This window comes from Nilaparvata lugens, chromosome 2, assembly GCF_014356525.2.
Source record: "Nilaparvata lugens isolate BPH chromosome 2, ASM1435652v1, whole genome shotgun sequence".
Lineage (NCBI taxonomy): Eukaryota > Metazoa > Arthropoda > Insecta > Hemiptera > Delphacidae > Nilaparvata > Nilaparvata lugens.
This window is the reverse complement of record NC_052505.1, coordinates 71,432,649-71,452,696: the sequence shown is the minus strand read 5'-3', so window position 1 is coordinate 71,452,696 and position 20,048 is coordinate 71,432,649. Positions and strand designations below refer to the sequence as shown.

At 31.5% G+C, this 20,048-nt stretch overlaps 1 protein-coding gene across 10 annotated transcripts in view; it reads right to left on the bottom strand.

Annotated features, from left to right (window-relative positions):
• Positions 1–20,048, bottom strand: part of LOC111054234 (voltage-dependent calcium channel subunit alpha-2/delta-3) — an 84,982-nt gene that overhangs the window by 46,719 nt on the left and 18,215 nt on the right. For 7 of the 10 annotated variants that reach the window (XM_022341209.2, XM_022341212.2, XM_022341214.2 and 4 more), the window contains exons 10-17: positions 18,773–18,895; positions 17,677–17,760; positions 9,803–9,862; positions 5,311–5,391; positions 4,737–4,811; positions 2,157–2,261; positions 772–843; positions 116–272 (exon numbers count right to left, since the gene is read on the bottom strand). In XM_022341209.2, coding sequence (XP_022196901.2) covers positions 116–272; positions 772–843; positions 2,157–2,261; positions 4,737–4,811; positions 5,311–5,391; positions 9,803–9,862; positions 17,677–17,760; positions 18,773–18,895 — 757 coding nt within the window. Of the gene's footprint in view, positions 1–115; positions 273–771; positions 844–2,156; positions 2,262–4,736; positions 4,812–5,310; positions 5,392–9,802; positions 9,863–15,005; positions 15,063–17,676; positions 17,761–18,772; positions 18,896–20,048 lie in introns of all 10 variants that reach the window. The other 3 variants (XM_022341210.2, XM_039421624.1, XM_022341213.2) reach the window with 2 other exon arrangements.

Below are 20,048 nucleotides of genomic sequence, written 5' to 3'. Positions count from 1 at the left end.
ATACTACCATCAATTCTCATTAATCGACATATTTTATCCGACTACCAACCAATCAACTTTTCTCACATAGGCCTATCACTAGCAGTAAATAAAAGGTGTATAAAGAAATACTCACATTTGTACTTGGCCGCACTAAGAAGTCGTTTTATTTCTTTTTCGGCTGAAACCTTATAGTGTAGATCACTATGCCCAGGAAGAGCCAGTACAAGGGTGAACGGTGTACCTTCAATCGGGTGATAAAAATACTGCCGTTTACCAGTCACTGCACGTCTCTGAAAATCACAAACTTATGTTAAAAGTCTAAAACTTATGTTAATACTATGAAAACTATACTGATGTACTATACTGATATACTAGTATAACAACAAAATGTATTGATTTAAATAAGTTTGTTAGCTACAATAATTTGTAATCATTAAATTAAAGTTTCAGTAATTACAGTTGAAATACAAAGGTTTTTTACTAGATGGAGTGCATTTCTGATTGAGAAGACCAGTTAAATAAATCTTTCAATAATTACGTATTGGATTTCAAACAAAAACTTTCAACAAAATGTATTGATTTGAATAAGTTTGTTAGCTACAATAATTTGTTATCATTAAATTAAAGTTTCAGTAATTACAGTTGAAATACAAAGGTTTTTTACTAGATGGAGTGCATTTCTGATTGAGAAGACCAGTTAAATAAATCTTTCAATAATTACGTAAAATTTACTGAGTTGGTAAAATATATTTGTTGGTTCTCAATTTTTACCGTGATACACAAACTTACCAAGTTATCGAGGTGGTATTTAACCTTGAGCGTTTTCTGATTCTTTTTCTGATTCACAATGGCATCTCTCAACTGAAACAATAAGAGAATGATAGACACTTGTTCTGAGGGGATTCGAAAGAAATTTCGCACATAAAACTGAATCTATGGAGTTGGAATAACCAGTCAAGTTTTCCTTTTGTGTTTTCCCTTTCATGGTCCTTGTACAGTATTTCAACTTTTAGCTTATGATAAAGAAACAACAGTAACATTAAAATTCTTGACAGTTTTGTCGAACAGAAATTTATAAATACGGCTTTCCGAACACAAAATATCTTTCTTCTATTTTTTTGTAAATGATCAACGTTATCAGTTGAAAATACTTGCATTTAATCAAAGATAAAAATCATAGTACAACATATCTACCATTAAGCATGTTAGTGAACACTTTTCAGTCAATTTATTTAAATAAGCATACATACTACATATTTATCTCTTTTCTGTATAGGGCTACTTGTAATATAAATATAAAGAAAATAAAAATCTCAGTACCCTTTTTTTAGCCTAAATATTTTATCACTAAAATTTAATTTAGTATTTATTTTTTCACTAATTTATACTACATATTATGTAACATGTTGTCATTGTATCTAGAAAAGGGAATATTGTAAGCATTCTATGGACCTTAAGTTAGAAGAGACACCAAGAATAGTGGACAGTGGAAGCTTCACAATCCGAGAGTACCCATTTTTTAAAAATTAAAAGTGTCGACGACGGTTAAAATTGGACTGAGAGATGTATGCCTCTTGGCAGTCGGTTACGAGTACGGGACCTGGAACTATCTACAGCAGATAAACCGGCACGGCTCTACCCCTCTGTTTCTAGACACCATTTTCCAGAGCTGCTTCAGTGAGATACTATTATTATATATTATTAATCAATCTTATTGAAGGCAAATCCTGTAATTATTTTATTATTATTATAACTGTTATTTCAAATTTCCTTCATATTTTATTTTAGTTCTCAGTTTCATTTTGAGTTTTAAATTTAATTAAATAGATTATTTAGTTCTGCAAAATATTATCTGTTTTGTTTATTGTTTTCAATTAGGCCTATATTTCCTTCCTCATGAGTTATAGAGTTAGATCAATTTAACCTCTCTCAAGCCAAGCGATTCCCCCATTATAAATTGTTATAAGAATGAATTAGTTTATTTTTCAACTTATTACTCATTCTATAGATCTCAGCATTTAGTTATTCATTTTCACAACCTAACAATATCCAACAAATACGATACTTAAGATAACCCCAAAATATCCAAATCTACTAACCACATTACAAGGTGATGAAAGATAGGGAAACATATTAATAAAGAAATTATTCTAGTACTCAATAGGCCTACTCACCCTGATGAGTTCAGCGCTAAAATTTCTAGCACGACTATCATCATCTACAATTTCGACATCAGTCATGTCAACGCTATTGTAGCTCGGTTTGAGAATGCCTTGGAACTGAAACAAAAATGTACAAAACACATGTCATATAATATACGAGAATCAATGTTAAAAAAGACTGGTATTTGAATTTGAAATTGAATTTAAATAATATATTTCAGATTATTAAGGTATTGATCCCCATTCTGCTAATTGGTTCATGCAAGAGTCATTGTAATTACATAAATTGTACAATATATTGGAAATGCATAATAAATAGTAAGCCAAAATATAAGCCCAATATGAGATAAATTACGAAACTTGAATCTAAAATATCAATGAAGAATCCATGTTACAGAAACAGGTGGGAAAGCTGTACATTCAATTATACAATTTCATATTACTTATGCATGTACAACTGAAGTAAAATCTTGATAAAATATTCATTACGTCAAAACTGATAAACTAAGTAATTACAATTTCAACACCAGCATATCATATATTTATAGGCTAGGCTAGCACTAATGCACTAGGCCCTATAAGAAACAATGTTTATTGTTTTTGAAGGGACGGATTCAATGATCCAAAGGTTCAAAGAACCCCACACGTCAACCAAAGCTTATTGTGTTCCCAAGTAATATGTTAGTTAGGCAAACCAATACCTATGTCCTTTACAAGAACCAGGAGTTTTTCCCTATACTAACATCCCATTCATCACCTGGTTGCTTGTCGCAATCCAGTGTGATATGCTTGGCAGTCTCTTCAGACTGATTAGTCCTCGTGACCTACACTGAGTTCCACTCCTAGGCCTTCTTTGAAGGTCCTTCCGCTGAGGAAAGTGTGGCCAAGTTGCCTCTAGGGCGCCCGGCCAACCTTGACTCAGCCTCTTGACCCACATTTGTGCCTGGAGTTTCACCCATCTCTGGTCTCTTGGGTTTTTTCTTTTTGTCCCTTCGAGACTTCGCAGGGTCAAAAGCCTCACCTCTCCCAAGAAGTTTTGCCTAAATGGCCGCCCTTCTTTGAGCAGTGGTGAGGTTTGGTCTCTCCACCCAAAACTCGTGACCTACGTGAGTTCCACTCCTGGTCTTTTTGTAGGTCCTTCCGTTGAGAGAGGGGACGTCAAACTGCCTCTAGGGCGCCCGGCGCACGGTCACCATCGACTCAGCCTCTTGACCCACATTTGTGCCTGGAGTTTCACCCATCTCTAGTCTCTTGGGTTTTTATTTTTGTCCCTCCGAAACTCTGCAGGGTCAAAAACCTCACCTCTCCCAAGAAATTTTGCCTGAATGGCCGCCCTTCATTGAGCATTGGTGAGTTTTGGCCTCTCCACCCACAAACTCGTGACCTACGTGAGTTCCACTCCTGTTTTTTTTTTTTTTTTTGTAGATCCTTCCGCTGAAGGAGGGGTCGCCATATTGCCTCTAGGGAACCTGGTCACCCTCGACTCAGCCTCTTGACCCGCATTTGTGCCTGGAGTTTTACCCATCTCTGGTCTCTTAAGATATTGAAAACTAAAACCCCTAAGTATCTGGCAGTAGAGTACCGTTACTTGGGTGATTTTGGTCGTTGAGGAACGCGGCATGGATCCCATCTGCTGGCTGTCCCAACACATAGGACTGTTATGTATAACAAGTCGTTCCTTGTGACAGCCTGTAGTTTGTGGAATTCTCTGCCTGCTGAGCTAAGGCTTGTTGAGGGACATCGTCGGTTCGGCGCGGCTGTCTTGCGGTGGATCAGAGGTGGTGGACTCGGCTGGAATGTTCACTGAATCTTAACGTGTGTGTTGATGTGTGTGTGTGTATGAGTGTCCTTTCTTCCTTCTTTAATTTATTCCTCTCTTTCTTCTTTTCTACTTCTATCGAAATGATCTATGGATTTGAACTGACGTTTCTTCCGTTTTCACTTTCCATTTTCCTCTTTCTTCTTATTGTATTCTTTTCACAGATTCAAATTAGAAAGAAATTTTATTTTTGTTTTCTTTCTTTCATTCGCTATTTGGAAGTTTTTTATTATTTTGTAAAATTAGTTTTTTTCATCTTATAATCTTTGTTGTACAGTGTTTTAGTTTTACTTAGAATTGTATTGGAGGGTTAAGTGTAAGAGATGGCCTGCTGCGCCCTAACTTCGCCCTCCTAGGTTTTTAATAAAGGCAGTCAATCAATCAATCAATCTCTTGGGTTTTTCTTTTTGCCTCTCCGAAACTGCCCTGATGGGGCAGATCCCGTGGGTTTGAAGTCAAGGCAACTTCTGGAGTTGCCTTGGGTTCCTTTTTAGTCGCCTCCTACGACAAGCAGGGATTCTGTGGGTGAATTCTGGTTTTCAACACATTCTTGAGTACGATGTTCGACTCAAAGCTCCCCCAACCCACAGGGGGCTAATAAACAATACATATAACATGTTAATTTAACATAGATATAGGTTGTACATACGAGTGTTTTAGATACTCTTGGATTTTAGATAGATTTGAAGGTATTGCTCGATTATTTTTATAGGTTGATATAATTTAAATTTTATGGAATTTGATGGAGAACTGAAAAAGGAATAGGTACTTACTACTGGCCTGAGGTCAGGATGCATCAGGACATATCCATTGTTTGTCACAATGAAAGCATATGCATTCACACCCAGCTGAAAAACAAAACATGCATAATAATTATTCTTATCAAGTTGCAATTGCAAAGTTGTAAACCCCACTCTCTCAAATCCAATTGACAAATAGAGGTCAACAATAGTTTGTCAAGAAAAAATGTGTTTTCAAATTATGGAGTTATAAGTTCCACAACATAAATACCGTAAAGTATTCAGTTAATTGTAAAGATAGTGAAAGCGAGCAATACTGTAATAGACCAATAACTTTAATAAGCTGTTGAGAATTTCTTCAGCTTTTTCAAAATCAATATCCTTTTGTGATCCTTTTGTGTTCCTCTTTTGTGAAGATAATCCTCTAATATTTTCTCGTGAATCAATCAATCAATTAAAATTAAAAACAGATTAATAATAATTAGTAGTAATTAGCAGAGTAGGGTTCAACTTGCTATATTGAATAAAAAAGCTTGAAGTTTTCATTTTCTATGATGAATAGACATGAAAATAGAGGGAACTATTTGCCAAATGTCAACTAACTTACCACATGCGGTCTTGTCAATTGCACTATATCCTCGATAGGAATGTCAGTTCCAGCCACTCCTAACAAGTAAGCAACCTTGGTCTGCAAATATTCAAGAAATTTCAAATTTACATACATTTTCGGCAATAATTCCTTCAAAACCATAAATTAGAATAGAATATACAAAATCACCAGCGAGAAATTACTTGGTTTTCTCCCACAATTGACAGATTGATATGTTAAATAAGAAAAATGGTTGAATAATACAAGTGAACATGGATTAAAGAACTGTGGAAATCAGGAAAATATTATAATGGAGCTCCTGGTAGATTTGATTTGTTTGCTATAAAGATATTAGCCTACTTCTCCTCAAACATGAATGAACCATTAACATTATCAAACTAATTCAAAATAACTTATTAGTTGATGGGAGACACAAAATTACTATTCTGGAACTATAATAATTATTAATACTGAAACATGATGTAATAACATTGAGCCATCATGTGGATTATACCATGCCTCTTCATTTCTTACCTTCCTCTTTACCCTGTAAATGTTAGAACATTCATGCGAGGTATATCCATTACAGTTCAACATATATATGAAATTGAAGGAAGGAGTTGAGAATCAAGTCATCTCTTTCTGAGGGTTAATGCTCTTGAGGTGAAACAAAACAGATCAAGTCAATGGGTTGAAATGAATCAGGGATGTATTCAATAATACTACACACTTCCGTAAGGTGTAAGTTTATACTTGAAGTTGAAATTCATAGGTATCTAGCGGTAATTAGTTGTAACAATAGAGATTAAAACAAAGATTCTAAGGTTTCAGTATTGACTGAAGGCAAGTAAACTTCAATGGTAAAATTCGAGATTATGCAGAAATAAAATTTAGAGATAAGGATCATTGAAACTTGATTATTTCAAGTATTATCTGTAAGAATCTTCAAGCCTGTTTTTCCTTTCCCAATCATCATAGTTGAGAATGATATTGTAACCTATGTATCAATGTATAAATAAATAAGATATTCATAGCCTAGATTTTAATAAGGGACAGATGAAATGTGACTATGAGAAAAGAGGGATAATGCCTTGATTAAATACATAGTAAACACATAAAACTAAATTTGAAAAACGTTTTTAAGAGAGCTTAGTGGCAAGTTGAAGCTTCAAAAATATTTGGCATGAGGCAAAGACATTGGAGCATATAGAGCAACACTGACCACAAATACATGCAAATTGAAAAAAATGCAAATAAAATATCAACACCTTTCAAAACTCACATAGTATTTCATTGTGTCAAGTTATTGTTTATCCCGCCCGATAATGATATATCCTACACATTTGTAAATAATTGACTAACATACTCAATAATTTTAAATAACAATAACCAATAGAATGCATATGTTAGCCTGAAACAATAACAGATATTGAACTGAGGAATTGAAAGTTCAATTGTAAGAATAGTCAAATGACGAAATATAGAAGGTTTTGATAAACTCTTGGTTGGATTTTTAAAGAGAATATTTCAACATTAAAATTTGCAAAATTTACATTGCCCTACTCCGAAAAACCACAAATTGTGATGACCAAAGTTTTACTCTTTAAAAAGCAAAGAGTCTTTACAAGACTATAAATTTGAAAAAAATACCAAACAACCGAAAAAATTCTCTAAGAAATAAATTTGAGAAACTATAAATATGATATTTTAACGAACAATAATTCAGTAAATATCAGGAAGTAAAATGAGCAATTCAATAACGAATACGTTTTAAAGTGAAAGCAATCATTTCCAACCATAAAATTTATTTAATTTAAATGTGCTGTTGAATCTCATCAATGAGATTTTAAATTTTCAACATCGTTAATTATACAATCCATTAGTACAATCTCTTTTGAGACTGGAAGCTGCCTTCTAATTATCGACAACACTGAAAATTATTACAAAATTGAAACAACGAGAAAATATTTTTGCATTTTTAATCATGCTATCATGTTGATGATTTAAATGTAACATTGTTGAATCATTATCCTTAACAAAATACTATTGTTCTCTAAACAAACGTGGCATCATCCCTGTGAGCCTGTGATTGAGTGTTCTTTGACTGGAAAGTGATATTTATGTGCCATTAATAGCCAATCAATATAATGTACATGTGACAATGCAGTTAATCGTTACAAGTTCATAATTTATTTGAGAATACAGCAGTGAAATTCATTTAGGTTCAATTCCAAATTTCAAACAAAACAACACAGAGTGGAAGTGGAAACTAATCAGTAGTCAAGATTGTTATAAATTGAATAAAGCTATTCAAATCAACGACAGAATTAAGAAGTAAGAAAGCTGGATAACACTTGCTGACTGAAATGATTCCTAGTTTTGATAATACAAATTATCGGTAAGTATATCAATTTCTTATGGTGTATCATTTTCTTAGCTACCGTAGCCTACTTTATATTATTTCTCAACAGGATGTGAATATTCAAATGAATTTATTGTCAGCGAAGAATATCACCAACGATATTCTTGGATAATTTCATCAACAAGTGTTTCCAAGAGATAACTGTCCAATATTCAAGTCCAACACGAAAGCAAAATTATTTATAATAAATCGAGGCATTTGCAATGCTATTAAAACACATATAAACGTACAATAAATTACTCCAATTAACATTGCAAAATGAAGGCAATTCATGATTAAAATTGCAAAGGAAGAAATAATTATTATTGGCTTAGTTGATTTTGATACGACTGTATTGTGGAATCGTTTTCATTACACTGTGAAGAATTACAACTAAGATTTTTACCAGTGAGTTCCTCGATTTCCAATGTCATTAACACAGTGATAACAGTTGGATTAGTGCTGGTGCCACAACAGTAAATTGATGACAAACATGCAATGAACGTTGCATGTGTTAAGAGCAAATACCATGTTTCACAGTCAATAAATTCAGATTGGCGATTAGGAAAATGTAATGATCAGAATGCTTTTAGTGAACATCGATATTAACAGGCAAATATAAGAAAACCATCAAAGTAGCTTCAAGCCAGACATGAATCAAATAAATAAAGCCTGATAATGTTCGAGATACTTGAGATTTTTCGAACCCGTCAAAATGAGTCGATTTTTTATATTTTTGGAGACAATTATCAATACTTCCACATTCAAAACTTAGTCAGTCAATCTTATAATGACCTAAAAATTAAATTGAAAAAGAAGGAGAGGAGAATTTGCAAAATAAATTAGTTTTCCAAAAGAGGAAATATATCGAATTTTTACTCGTCGTATCGAGGTGAGTAATTAATACTGAAGAGCTAGGGCTGATAGCCAATAAAAATAGGGATTTACTGTTACAAAAGTATTTAATATTGGCAAAGGAGATACATATTGGATTGACCAGTTATGCAAGATAGAAAGAATAAGGGAAACATTCAAAAGGGCAAGTAGAGGATATTACAATACATGAATATGATCAAGTAAATAATTGTCATCAAGGGATTCAAGTACAAGGAATTTGATACTTGGAATTCGAATTTGAACCGTTCAAAATATTAAATTTAAAATAATAGAAATATCAGTTCTTGATCTGGCCTAATGGCATCAAGTTAATTATGTATTTTCTTGTATTTAAGTAAATAAACGATACACAACAATGGCCAGTATGAAAAGTTTGCATTCAGTTCCATACAATAAGCATAGACTGAGAGATTATGGCAGTGAGTTATTGCTTGCACCAAACATTCAAAAATTTTCCAAGACTAAATCTGATATAGTGGGATACATACCAGGGTAAAAAATTGACATTGAATATCTCAATTTTTTGAATATTAAATATTTAATCTAAATTTGAGAACAGGCTAAACTTTTTTCCTATAGAGAATTGATTTTCTGTTGAATGTTATAAATTTTAAGATGAACGTGTGTAAATAAGTGTAATTAGAAAAATTTGACTAAGCTAAGATGTGATAGAACTCATGGTATTTCCCAGAGGATTGGAACTCTCAATGTATTTCAAAATTTTCCTCTGTAATAAACTTGTCCAATTCATGACGATAATTTTGGGGCATTGCAGTTTAGTGGCGATGAACAATTATTTGATCGTGCATTGAAGACAGTGAGAGTCAAATTAGCCACACTTAATAGGCAATGTCGAGATACACAGAAACAAGAGAAGAATGAAATGTATACATGTATTAGTGTATGCCTGCACTGCACCAAGCTGCCAGCCAAATGATACACAGTGGAGTGGAGCCTCACAAAAAGTAACACAACAATAAACATACTGATACGGAATGGTTTGGCGAGCATGCAGACAAACAATCAACGATCATTGTTTCATTATGTAACGCACAAAGCTTTATTGTCGAAGGCTCTGCTCGGTGGTAAGAATGTTTGACATGCTTGTAGCTTGAACAGTAATATTATCATTAATGACAGTCGATGCAAGAGTGATTTGTTTGCACATGCCAATCCACCGACTCAACGCAACGCAACGAATCGTTACCGTACCTCAACAGGCTCCTTACAATTGGGGTCGACGGGCTTGCATGGGCCACCGGTTTGTACCTTCTAGAAACGAAAATCCTACTGTTACTAGACCAATCTCACATCAACTCAAACAGTACACTGATGTTTCATTATTCTTTATCGAATCATGGGTGAATATAAGTATGTAAGTTCTGAAAAAAATACATTTTAGTGATGTTGAAAAGTGCAGGTTATGATATTGATGAAACACGCAAATTGTTTCACAACAGTCATCCATTTACATTGTACAACCTATCTGAAAAATAGTATGATGTTTGTATGTTTCCATGGTTTATCAATATTGTTGTATTATTAAGTGATAAAAAATGAAATATAAATGCCTATAAAACCCTGTCTCTATAAGTCCCTAGTTTGAGATTTTTTTAAATATATTGTAGGAATAGAAAAAAAGAACACGACTATTCTGTGTTATTCAATTCATACTGTACAACATACAAATTGATATTGTTATTTTGTATGTTTAAAATGATGTAATTGATTCATAATAGGCACCAGTAGCGGTGTAACAGAGAGAAATAATTGAATTAAGTTTCTCAATGTTTGGGGTCTGAAGAATTTCTGTATTCTGTTCTTCTGTTACAGTATTTCCTGCCAAGTTGAAAGACATCATTGATTCCCTTACATTATTTTGAAAATTACAGGAAATTATTATTTTGAAACTATGCCTATACAAAATTATTATGAATTACTGAAATATATAAGTTGGATAATTTGAATTATACGCGGCTCGATTTAGTAAAGACACCAACATTTACACCATACCTTTACTTACCCAAGACGGCATCCATGCTCCCAATGTTTATAACATTAACACACACCACACAAGCACAAAAATTAAATTGAAACTGTTGGAATTCTTGAGAATTGGTAAGATTTTTTCACTCAAGAATCCAGAGTAGCAACAAACTGTACATAATAGGATGTAACAAATACCAGAAGCATGCAGTTCTCATACACTGCAATTCGAAGGTAATAGTAGTAGTAAATATTTAAAATGAAAATCATACCAATAAATCAATGAAATGAAAAATTTGATTTCTGTTACACTCAGTGAGCATTTATAACTGTACAAAACTCTTTCCAAATTTCTAGGTAGGGAAATTCAAATCAAAAGATATATAGGACAGGACACCTGAGAAAAATTATAAATAGGATACCCTAGATGTAAGTGCAGTGAAATATTAAATAATGGTGATATTATAAAATGATATAGCAATATCAGTACGTTATGCATGAAATGAAGGAATCATAATAAAACTTTTGAACGACAATAATTCCATAAGAATAATAAAATTATTGAGAGTAGCTAATTTTCTTCTATTAATTTATAATAATTCATTTATCGATTCAATGATACACAATTATTAATTAAATAATATTATGTGTATGCATTGCTTCAAGATTTTTATTAAATTATCGCTTATCGAAGAAGATTGAACAAAAAAAAATAAAAAACACATGATCCTATATAATGGTTTCTTCTATTTATTACATTTTTTATTGATGAAAGTGAAAAGAAAAATATTTGAATCCCCATGAACGGCTGGACAATGTACTTTCTAAACAACAAAAACAAGTTCATTCACTTTTCACCGTAAGGAACAACAAAGACAATCATGCTAACAGTTGATAGATACTCACAAGCAAGGCAAGGGAGCACAATTCAACTAGGTTATGCAGTCGGCAGCACATTTGTATTCTCAAATAACCATGGAATAACTACCAATTCTTGTGAATTAATTTACTCCTTTAATTGTTGATTACTCAATTCATTAATCGAACTCATCTGGTAAAATATTCATAAATGAATATGATACATACATTTGACCTCTGAGACTTACTACAGGTATAATACTTGCATTCATGGTTGGTAAAATGAATAATGAGTAGGTACTAGAAACGCGAGTCTCCAGTATTAGCGTAGCTAATGATATTGATGATATACTAAACAGAATAACTATATCGACTAATCTTCCAAATTGAGGACATTTTCTGAAAATTATGTATACAATAATAAATCTAATAATACAACAATAAAACACCAAAATCAACCGACGAAACAGAACTGCAGCTTCAGGTTTCAAATTGAGCCGCTCTAGGTACATGAAAAGAAGTATATAAAACACATGACTGTATAATGACACAATAAAACTCAAATAGGAATTGAAGTCTATTCTACAAAATAGCTTACAGATTCTATTTAAATCCAATATTATCTTCGAACCTGTTTTATAACATTTTTCAATACAATACATTCTACATAGTTCATGTACCATTAAAAATTTAGAAAGAATATATGGAAACAATGGAGGAGATAATATTTAGAACGAAATTCATCCAAACTCGTCATTCGCTTATCTATTCTAATTTAAATTTCATATGCATAACAGAGCTGAAAATGTTCAATAATTTCACATTCAAAGAAAGCATCATTGGATTATTGAAACAGTGATGAGTATGTTTAAAAAAAATTGCAGTTCTTCGACTTTCATATCGTAATTGGAAATAAATGTAATTCTTTAAAATTGGACCAATTGATTTACAAAGCAGAATCGAGAAAAAGCATAATGTAAAGCAACAGAGGTACTTTTTGAAATTTATACATTTCATACATGGAATTTGTTACTGAGCCAATTGAAATCAATACTTTGGCAGTAAACTAATTATAAATGGTTCAGTATTATCAAGTTAATTATAATAATTCATGAATAATATTATGGGAATTGCACGATTTTAATAATTTGTATTTATTAAACTCTGATACGGTAGTGATGTATCTGAGGCATCTTTCATGATAAAAACAAATAAACAGAAAAAGAGAAATTGGAATAAAATGAGATGGCCCTGCTATTTCAACTATTTTACAGGCTATACTGTTTACAAAACATAAAATTATTCTATTACATAAACCCCCTTCAATTATTATTATTAGTCTAACTACAATACTGTTTTGCTACCCGCAAAAATACAGCACTTCCAACAACAAGAAACACACAGTACATTGTCGTAAAATGCTTTGTTGATGAGCGAAAATTACTCCATATACAATATTAGAATAAATACAGTAGAACAATTTTTAATTCACGTAAGAGTCATAGAAACAATCAAGGTGATTTGCCAAGTTTAGGAACATTGTAAAAGCTTATAATTGAAGAATATTTTGGACAAAATATTTACAGGTGTTGGAATGGGAAGAATCAACGTCTGAATTCATTCTACACGCGATATTACCACACATAATTCAATGAATTCACCAGATGATCAAAGGATTTGGAATATGAATGACTTTTACAATTTGGACGGGTAAGATTTATTAGCACCAACAAGTTATAATTCGAGTATACAAAGGTTTCATGAAAATTCTCGTTCAAAGAACGAAAGGGATGAAATTGATCAAATTAAAACTCTCAATTTGGCCTCTTCAATCCTTAATTGATAACTGAATTAGCCTAATATAGGATAGAATTAATTATTGAAATCTCTCACTATTTTTTTCTATCAGATAATTTTTGACCATTGTAAGATATTTCACTTTTATTCAAGTGTAGCAGGTCCTAAATTTATAAAATATATAAGCAGATTTTTTTATTGAAAAAAAGAAATTGAACCTTAATTTTTAAAGAATAAAATCTTATAGGAGCATAAATATCATAGATAGAAAATGCAAGTTTTACGTTTTTGGGAAAGTGTATATCATCTGGTGATCTCAAATGATTTTAAACTGAAGGCTATTCTAGGTTCATCGATGTACTGTACCTACTCGAATCATGATCATTAGTTCAGAATGATAATGATCTTCAGTTTCTACTCTAAGAAATCTTCTATTGCCAATTGGACCTACCGTACATTAAAACACACATATAGATGTAAACTACAAAGTTGTCAATGACAGAATTTATACAAACTTGAAGTATACAATTTATATTAATAGAGAACAAATGAACTTATTATTTCACAATACACTTCCAATAAAAGTTCTATGGGTGAATAGTATGTTGAAAATGCAAAATAATCCAGAAAATATTAAAAATGAAAATGAATGTAAAAAAGTATTGTTATAATGCATGATTTGATTCTCATACCGGTACGTCCAATCACTATTCGAAAAATAACTGACCTCTACATTGTATATTAATTTATTTTCCCCAAAGAGACATAGACAGTCTATGCATGGGTATTAACAATTAGCATTGATCTTGAAAAACCACTAGAACACTTAATCTAATAAGAATAAACATTACGGGTTTTTTTTCTCAAAATGAGAATGAAATACAAACTAGCTATAATTTCTATTAACCGAAATATGTTTTTATTTTAATAAATTGTTGATATATCCAGGATTATATTTCTAAAGACTTGTCAATTAGGTAGTCTGTGTTACACAAGCTTTCGATAAAGCGTTGCTGACACAAATGAATTTTGATTTTAAGTACACATTATTTTAAAACCTGTAAATATGCGATCTTTAGATTTTACTTGTTTCAGTTATTATTGTTTTTCAGTTCTCGACAAGTATAAATATTTTATGAACAAATAAATTTATGAGAATATAAAGGAATATACTTGAATGAAAGCGTATGCATACCAATGGAGTCAAGGAAAATTGAACAAGGCCCTAGTTCTATTCTAGTCTAATGACACAATCTAGACTTATGAAATTGTATTGTAACTTAATAAGTACTTGTTCACTAATAATGGTGACATATAGATTTAACATGTGGGATTGCGAGGGAAAACTACTGGAGTAGCATTGTACAGCTCATTCCCTTGTAACACTAGTCCCTTTATCCAGTTATAAATAAAATTCATAAAATAGTATTACAAGTAACAGGCCACAGGCAAAGCTATATGTCACCAACTATACCACTAACTATTTAAGACAAAGTTTTATGACTACAATAAAACAAGAGATACGAATTCAAAGACTATTCTCGTTATTCCTATCTAATTGAACAACATTTATTCCACTGGCACACTATCGTCAATACTAACTTTTTGAAAAACGTTTTCTTAAAACGACAATAATTATAACAGTTGGAAAAATTATGTATCTATCTACATGACTCATAGAAACTAGACTACTAGCGAACGCACTAAATCTAATAAGTTCTCTTGATTTGTTGAAATTAGATACTTTACTGAATTTTGAGTACATAATATATACCTCTCGAGTTTTCAGTACCCAATACGCTTCATTAACGAGAACTTGTTCTGTTACGTTCTGTGAGCAAATTACATCAATATCAATCAATAAATTTCGCAATTGGAAAGATATAATAATTATTCATGTTTACAGAAGGTGATGAATTGAGTGCAATCACTCATTGCATTGTAAACTTTAGCACTTCATAGAAATCATCATTATCGGACATTTTTCTTGTTTATTGTACAAAAAGGAATTGATACTTTGAACAATGGGATACTACTGAATGTGAACTTGATCTGTAAAAAGGTTCGAACAAGTATAAGTGTAAAGAAGTAGAAGTGTAAGGAGAATACCATAAGTGTTCAAAATTTGAAGCTTATTGATCAAATCGTTCAAAGTTATAGAACATACGGACAAACAAACAGACCCACAGACGGAAAACGATTTTGGCTACTCTTCAGTCAAGAGTAAAAACTCGCTAACGCTCGCTCAAATATGGACTTAATGGCCATTTTCACACTTACTGATTTCTCGCCGAAAATGTTCTCCGATTGGTTGACAATCAGCTGTTGGTGAGAATTAGCCAATCAGAGGACATAGTGTGTCGGCGAGAAATTTGTAAGTGTGGAAACGGCATACATATTGGGCATGTATGATGTATTTTCAGAATTTTAATATTACGTGAGTGATTCCCTATGTGATTTGTTGAATTCGAACTCTTTTTCATAATAAAGGAATCTACAGTATTTAAAATTGGGTCATTAATTATAAAATCTTAGTATAATCGAAAAATTGGGATTCCTTTAATAGAAAATTTTAAAATAGTTGAGAGAGAATAATGAATTGACAGTACGCGTATATGACAATCGTACATTTGTATAAAATGTTATGAGTGATTATTGGATGAAACTTTGAAACGTTGAGTACATGAGGTGTATTCAGTGATTAGTCAAATTCTTCTGAAGAAGTGAAGGTAACACAAGATACCCTTGGTATATCGTTGATACTTAAAATACCTTTAGTGAAATTCACGTTATAAAGTCAGCGCCTGATCAACATTAGTTTGCTATACTAGTCTGTCATTAGACAATTCAGATAACTCTATCCTTTCCAAACACCGCATCGTTGCCAAATCGTTTGTTGACTATGAAGAAATATAATGAACTACCAAAATATTTCATCTCAATAATGAAAATGTCATATTAAATCATAAAAATATGTTTTCTCTACAAATAAAATATATTTTAGACAGAATAGACAATAAACAAGAACCAATCTTATATTAAATTAATATTGTAGCAGATAAACATAAATAACTTGAATCACAGGTATCTAATACAGAGGGCGGTGGGAAAATAAAATTGGCAACTAAGTATATCGTATCATCATTTTCATAGATTTTATAACGTGAAACTCACTATAGTTGTTCAGTAATTTGTTAATGTTGATATCACATTGACGCAATTCAAGATTATCAAAGCTATTATATGATTTTATTTATAAAATTAAATTTATTAGATTATATTTTAAAACATGTATGCTAACTCCATTCGTTTTTCTATTTTTAGTTAGGTTTACAAAAAATTAATTTCTGGTCCACCATTCTCAGAGACATAACAGAGAATATCGAGGATTACAATACTAGTATGAATAAAGAATACTACTTGTTAACTGACTGTATAATATAACGTAATGACTGAATAACTCTGATTTCCTTCATCATCAGATATTCAAAATGAAGTTTGCTCAGACCCAACGTCATTGGATAACCAATAAGTTGTTAATAAGAACACTGATAAAAAATGAAATGCAGATCAATTTCATCTTTATTATTACTTACCTCTTTGAAATCATTTAATAACCAATTTAGTTCCGATATAGCTTAGCTCCCCTACTTGGAGTTGATGAATAGATGGCAAAAATTTAGTTTTGTGCGTTGAATTTTTCTTTAAGGCTGTGCAAAGCCTAAAAATAGACTTTCTACTAGTGATATTTTTCAAAGTTTTTCGATTTGTATATCATCAAGCTATCAAAATGAAAATGTTTTCTCAGGAAAACATTTTTTATCCGATCATTACTTTTTGAGATATGAGCACCTGAAATTTAAATTTTGGGACAGAACATTTTAAATTCGGTAAGAGATAAATCCATGAGATTTAGAGGATTGATTCTTTATGCTACTGTTGATCTAGTAGAACAAAAATTGTCTGAAAATATAAATTTTTGATAAAGTTATTCAATTTACCAAAAATAACTCAACAAAAAGTTATTTTTGATAATTTTTAGTAAATTTAATAACTTTCAAAAATTGATTTTCTCAGAAAATTTTTGTTTTACTAGATCAACAATACCATAAAGAATCAATCCTCTAAATCTCATGGATTTATCTCTTACCGAATTTGAAATGTTCTGTCCTAAAAATTTAAACTTTAGGCGCTCATATCTCAAAAAGTAATGATCGGAAAAAAAATTTCCTGAGAAAACTTTTTAATTTTGATAGCTTGATGATATACAAATCGAAAATATTTGAAAAATATCACTAGTAGAAAGTTAATTTTTAGATTTAGAGTAATTCATTTTTAGCCTTTGCACAGCCTTAAACTGAAGTTTTGAATTGTGATTGATTGATAAAGGCATGACAACGTTTTTTAAATTATTAAAGAATAAGAGAATAAACGAATGCACTTACCGCTCTATCTCGTGTATCATAGACTGGTATAGCAACCGACGTCATCAGCCTATACTTTTGAAGCTCAGAATCAGAGTCTTTGATCTGTAATAATTGTAAGAATAACAGTTTTACAATGCACCCTCTCAGAAGAGAAATTAATACAGAATACAAAAGGATGAATGACATTTCAGTTATTGAGCATCAATAAAATAGTAAATAAAATTATAGAACTACAAAACAAGTTAAACAGGCCTATATTAATATAACTAAAGCTGGATTCGCATAGAACAGTGACAGTGAACAGTAAAAATATAATTCCCATAAGTTCTAATTGGACTATTCCCACCCAGCCCGGCCAAGTGAGTATGAATACTACCATTAGAACGTATGGGAATTATATTTTCACTGTTGTGTACGAATCCAGCTTTAGCTTAATTTGACGGCAAATAAAATACAATCGTACTTAGTGCAGAGAAATACACTAAAAGAACAAGAAAATGTTCAATTCCATAATATCAATTTAGTTCTTGATAGACCCTTTGAAAGTTACATTACATAGATATATATTATCACCAAGATGTAGTTAATCAAATGTATTTAATTTATTTATTCGTCATCGAATTTCATAAAAATCTTGCAATAATATCAGATTCACTCCGTTACTATATGCTTCGAATATTAGATTTTAGACATTTTTAATACACACGTTTTGAATTTAATATCAGGTATCAGCTAAAATTATTTTTATTCCTGAAATATTGAAAAATATAAAAGAAACGTAATCATAGAGGATGTTATTCAATGCTATTATATGAATAAGCAGGAGTGTTTGTTAGCATGTTCCTTATACGTTGGGGCTTCACTGATAGTTATTTAACCACATCAAATAGAAGAAATGTCACGATTTACATAAATTACAATCATTCACTCATTTATTTATTTATTCAGTTTGGACGTACTACTTCATTTAATAAGTATCTATGAATAAATGAATCTATGATTGTATGAATATTATTTTAAAAACAGATATCTATGTGACAAATACCGATATGCAGATGAAGTTTGATAGACTATTGGAAGATGATACATGAAATTAATTATTCAGTGCTCTCACCTTTTTTTGTCTGATAACATATTTTTTATCTTGATCCTCTTTATGTCTACGGAACAGCAATGACCTTTCACGCTGTTCTTCTCGTTCGTTTAACTCCCACAACCAATCTGTCATTCGAGGGTCCTGTTCGAGTATCAAAAATACATTTCAAATATCAGAAGCCAAACAGAAAATGTCTAAACGTAAGTCTTAAAAAATTATAAAATCTTGTACAATGCTTTACAATTCAATACTGAATTTTATGCTTCAAATGTGGCAAATGTAATTTGATTGGAAATAATGATATTTGTAAGATAGACAGGTTGAAGTTGAATTTAAATTTGTTCCCCTATACTATTATCAAATTTTAGCAAAACATCATAATTATTGTTTCAAGGTGGAAATAACAAAATTCACTTTAGATTAGCCATTAGATGATTTATAAGTAAAAGAGCTAACATATCAAGGAATAGGAGCAAAAATGCTATTAAAAAACAAAGTACTAGTTGTTATAAAAAATAAATTATTATTCAACGAGCGACAGTCGTTCAGTGTCGGTATGTTCGACAAGAACTTTGATCAATCAGTTTCAAATTTTGAACACGAATTCTACAAACCTTTTTACAAGTCAAGTTTGTTGGACAACAAAATTGACTTACTCCTTCCTCTTTTTTCAGGATATACAAATAACATTGAAAGTGCATAAGAAAAAAATCTGGTGAGGCGCACTGTCAAACAGACAGACTTTATGCGCCGACACATGATTTCAGCTGAATAATACACAACATTAATTTATAAGTTCTATATTAACTCGCTTCCGTTAAAGTCTGTCTGCCTGTCTGCAACATACACGTAATTAATAATAAAACTTGTGATAGCAGTTGCTATGACTTTTTTTCAAAGAATTAAATTTGTGAGTCGACGCTACTAATTAGTGTTCAGTAATACTTGATCATTCAATGTATAGGTACTCATTCATTTCATTTTTGTATCATTTATTTATATTCAAATGTTGAGATCATTGAAACAGTTTGAGGCATCGATGTGCGTGCCATTAATTTTCCTTTCAAATTCTGTATCGAAATCATGTATCACATGACCACATTCTCATTTAAAGAGAATGAAGTTGGATTCAAAATGAAGTTGGATCCATATGACGGATCCAAGAAGGCGGACAAAAGTTTCTAGTTATTTGACTTTAAGAAGAAGAGATGTAACATGATAAGGATTTGAGGGATGGGTCAATTAGTCATCACATAAAACTATTAGTTGGGACATTATGGATGCGTTTTCTTCG